The 3,051-nt window shown below is 27.9% G+C and overlaps 1 protein-coding gene across 10 annotated transcripts in view; it reads left to right on the forward strand.

Moving 5' to 3' along the window:
- Window positions 1-3,051, forward strand: part of Eip93F (Ecdysone-induced protein 93F) — a 476,497-nt gene that overhangs the window by 364,340 nt on the left and 109,106 nt on the right. For 3 of the 10 annotated variants that reach the window (XM_067052372.1, XM_067052370.1, XM_014422967.3), the window contains exon 2: window positions 449-545. The exons of the other annotated variants lie outside the window; for them this stretch is intronic. Coding sequence is in view for 1 of the 3 variants with exons in the window: in XM_014422967.3 (XP_014278453.1) it covers window positions 449-545 (97 nt within the window). In the remaining 2 variants the exon portion in view is untranslated. The remainder of the gene's footprint in view (window positions 1-448; window positions 546-3,051) is intronic. 10 annotated transcript variants of the gene reach the window in all.

Raw genomic sequence — 3,051 nt, forward strand, 5'->3', positions numbered from 1 at the left:
CGTACATATATAAACTATCAAATAATTGATTAACTTGTTTTATAGTACATTCCTGTCAAACATCTACACCAGTTTCTTGTAGGTCAAATTTTACTATTTAAGACAGCATTGACGGATAATACCTAATTAAATATTTGAATCTTTAATATTTCTTCCCTCTTTCTATAGTTCGCATTCTTTTATACTTCTTAAATTAAAATTTCTTCTATTCAATAATTCGGTTTCACTTATTCACTTTTCTGTTTGTCTTATTTTGTCCGTGAATGATTAATTTTAAAAATGTCAGTAAATATTAATTAAACTATTAATTAGAAACACCGATTAAACATTAAAATAGATTTGAGTATAAGTTTTAATAAATATATCTTATAAATTTATAATCTTAAAAATTGTAAAAACGTGATTATTTTTTATAATTTAACTAACAATGTTTCGAACTCTTCTTCAGATTAACTTGAAGAAGTACATTCGTGAAGTGCACTTGAGAACGGGGAGTGAGATCGAACAAAGGACTCTACTGTCTGCTGTTACAAAAACAGGCCCAGGTATTTCAAAGCACCTTTATACGACGATGTACATATATATATCCTTCGCGTTAGGCATATCTCATGTTAATATTATCAAGGAATAAAATAGGATGAAAAATGCATATTTGTATGCAATATAATTTATTTGTACATGATATTAAAAAAAATGCCATAATTCTCAGTACTTACATTCAAACTTTTCCATTGAATATGAAATCACTCGGTATCGAATATGAAATGTATTTATTTGTGTAAAATTAATTTTTTGAGACATGAACTTTGATGGAAACTTGAACCATGATTTTTTATGAGACATTGTAGCCATAGTAATTGCTGACTTACTTTGATACGTAGAAGCTTACACTAAAACTCAGGAATTGTCACTACAATTACATGAATTATATTTTATTGAATCATAAAATTCTGAGAGAGTAATAAACATATATAAAACAAAACAAAAACAAAATTTATATTGATTATTAAATTTACCTCTGTATAAAGTAAAAACTGTAATAATAGTAAATTAGCAAAAAAAAAAATCTGCTTTACCAATAAAATACAGATATAATAATAAATAATATATAGAGATAAAAATTTAATATTCATTTGTTACTTAGGTATGATCTCCGAAAGTTCTAAACTGACTTACACTTCGGTGTACACAATGTTCGGTGTCGTCTTATGATGATTTTAGCTATTAAAATTCTGAAGAAAAAAGTTATGAACAAAATTGAAAATTATTTCCGCATAACTCGAAAGGTACAATTTGTTTTTTATATGCTATATAGGAGAAAGGAACATGCCATCAAATTATATTTATGGACCACTATTTGCAAAGATATAGCCAGTTTTTGATATCACCTGTCCTATATATCTATATAAATAAAAATATAATGCTCGATTGTTACTTACTAAAGATCCCCGCTAGTTTTTAATCGCGTTAATCGATTTTTTTAAGTGTTCCAGTGTTGTCGGAAGGTTCCTAGATACTCGTTTATCCAGTAGAAAATAAAGTTATGATCAAAACTAGGCATTGTATCACCGTTTTTAAAGCTGTCATTTGAATGGGATGTTGAATTCCCTCCCCCCCCCCCAAAAAAAAAAAAAATATTGAATTCGGACATTCATTATATAAGGTTTAATATTATAAAGCTACTGATCGTTTGGCTAATCGTTTTAAAAAACATTTTGATTAATTTTTAAACAAAACATAAAAATTATAATATGGATGCTTACTTCATAATGGTGCTAAGCACATTTGCATTATATTTACGAAAAATTAAATTTTGGGTTTTCTCTTTTAAGAAAATTAATTCTTAAAATAAAGAATCTTTAATTTTTCATGAACTTAGAGGAGATGTACTTAGTACCACAGTGAAGTATGCTATCGATATGTATGTAATTGTATAATTTTAGCTAAATTGATATTAAACTTTCCACCATTGTGTTCATCCAATCTCCACAGAGTACCTGCCCAAATCTAGTAATAGTGAAATAATTTCGGATCAGCTAGTAATATTATATGTATGTAATGAAACTTATCCAACCTTCGAAGCCTTCTATTTAGTCAGCTTGTGGTTAAGATCTTCCACGACAGTCGAACGGATCATGATTGAATGATGAGATCCAAAGGCCATCTCTCCCAGATCAGGCCATCGGAATCTGTTCTCATTTATTGCGACAAATATCGATTTATATTCACATCCTTCCAAGAATCGATATTATTAACTCTTATAAGAAGATTAGAATAATATTTTAAACTGAAATAATGATAATAATTTATACGAAAATATATTCTTTGATCAACACTGATTTCCTATAAGATAAATATAATTTAAGATCAGTTGTTAAAATAATGATACGAATTTCATTTGTATTATTATTTATCTAATTCATAGTCAATTGAAAGCACCAGTATACCAAATAAAATCAGTGTATCAAAATATGTATATTTTTTTAATAGATTTTGATTGGATATGTAATTGTTTTATGATGATTAGGTTTTTACGTCTATCTTCCTTATTGCGTTCATCTATATTTGTATTAGCCACTAATGCTTTATTGTTTTATCAATAAATATTCTTTGAATATAGAAAACAAGAAGAGTCAACAACTAAGAAATCTGGAACAACAAATTGACATTTTAAATATAATGAATCCAAGGGACTATAAATTCTACAAATTATGTCAGAACTTTCTGTTAAGTATCAAACTATAAGGCAAGGAATAATTTAACGAAATAAACAATTTTATCTTTATTATAGTTTCTCCTAAGATATGTTAATTATCATTTCAAACCTTTAATGTTACAATACAACCCACTAAGGATCAGGGGTTCATAGCACTTTGTAAGGAAGTAAGTTTCTTGAACAACAGTTGTGCAAAGTGACATCACACCCAACCGCCCGGTTTTCCTCAATTAAGCTCCCTTTATAGTGAGTGAGAGGGACAAGGATGGCTGCTGACTCTACAGAGTTGACTAACGGACAGTAATAGAACAAATCTATTAATAAATAAATAAATT

The sequence above is a fragment of the Halyomorpha halys genome, unplaced genomic scaffold, assembly GCF_000696795.3.
Source record: "Halyomorpha halys isolate HHAL.00 unplaced genomic scaffold, Hhal_1.1 Scaffold397.1, whole genome shotgun sequence".
Classification (NCBI taxonomy): domain Eukaryota; kingdom Metazoa; phylum Arthropoda; class Insecta; order Hemiptera; family Pentatomidae; genus Halyomorpha; species Halyomorpha halys.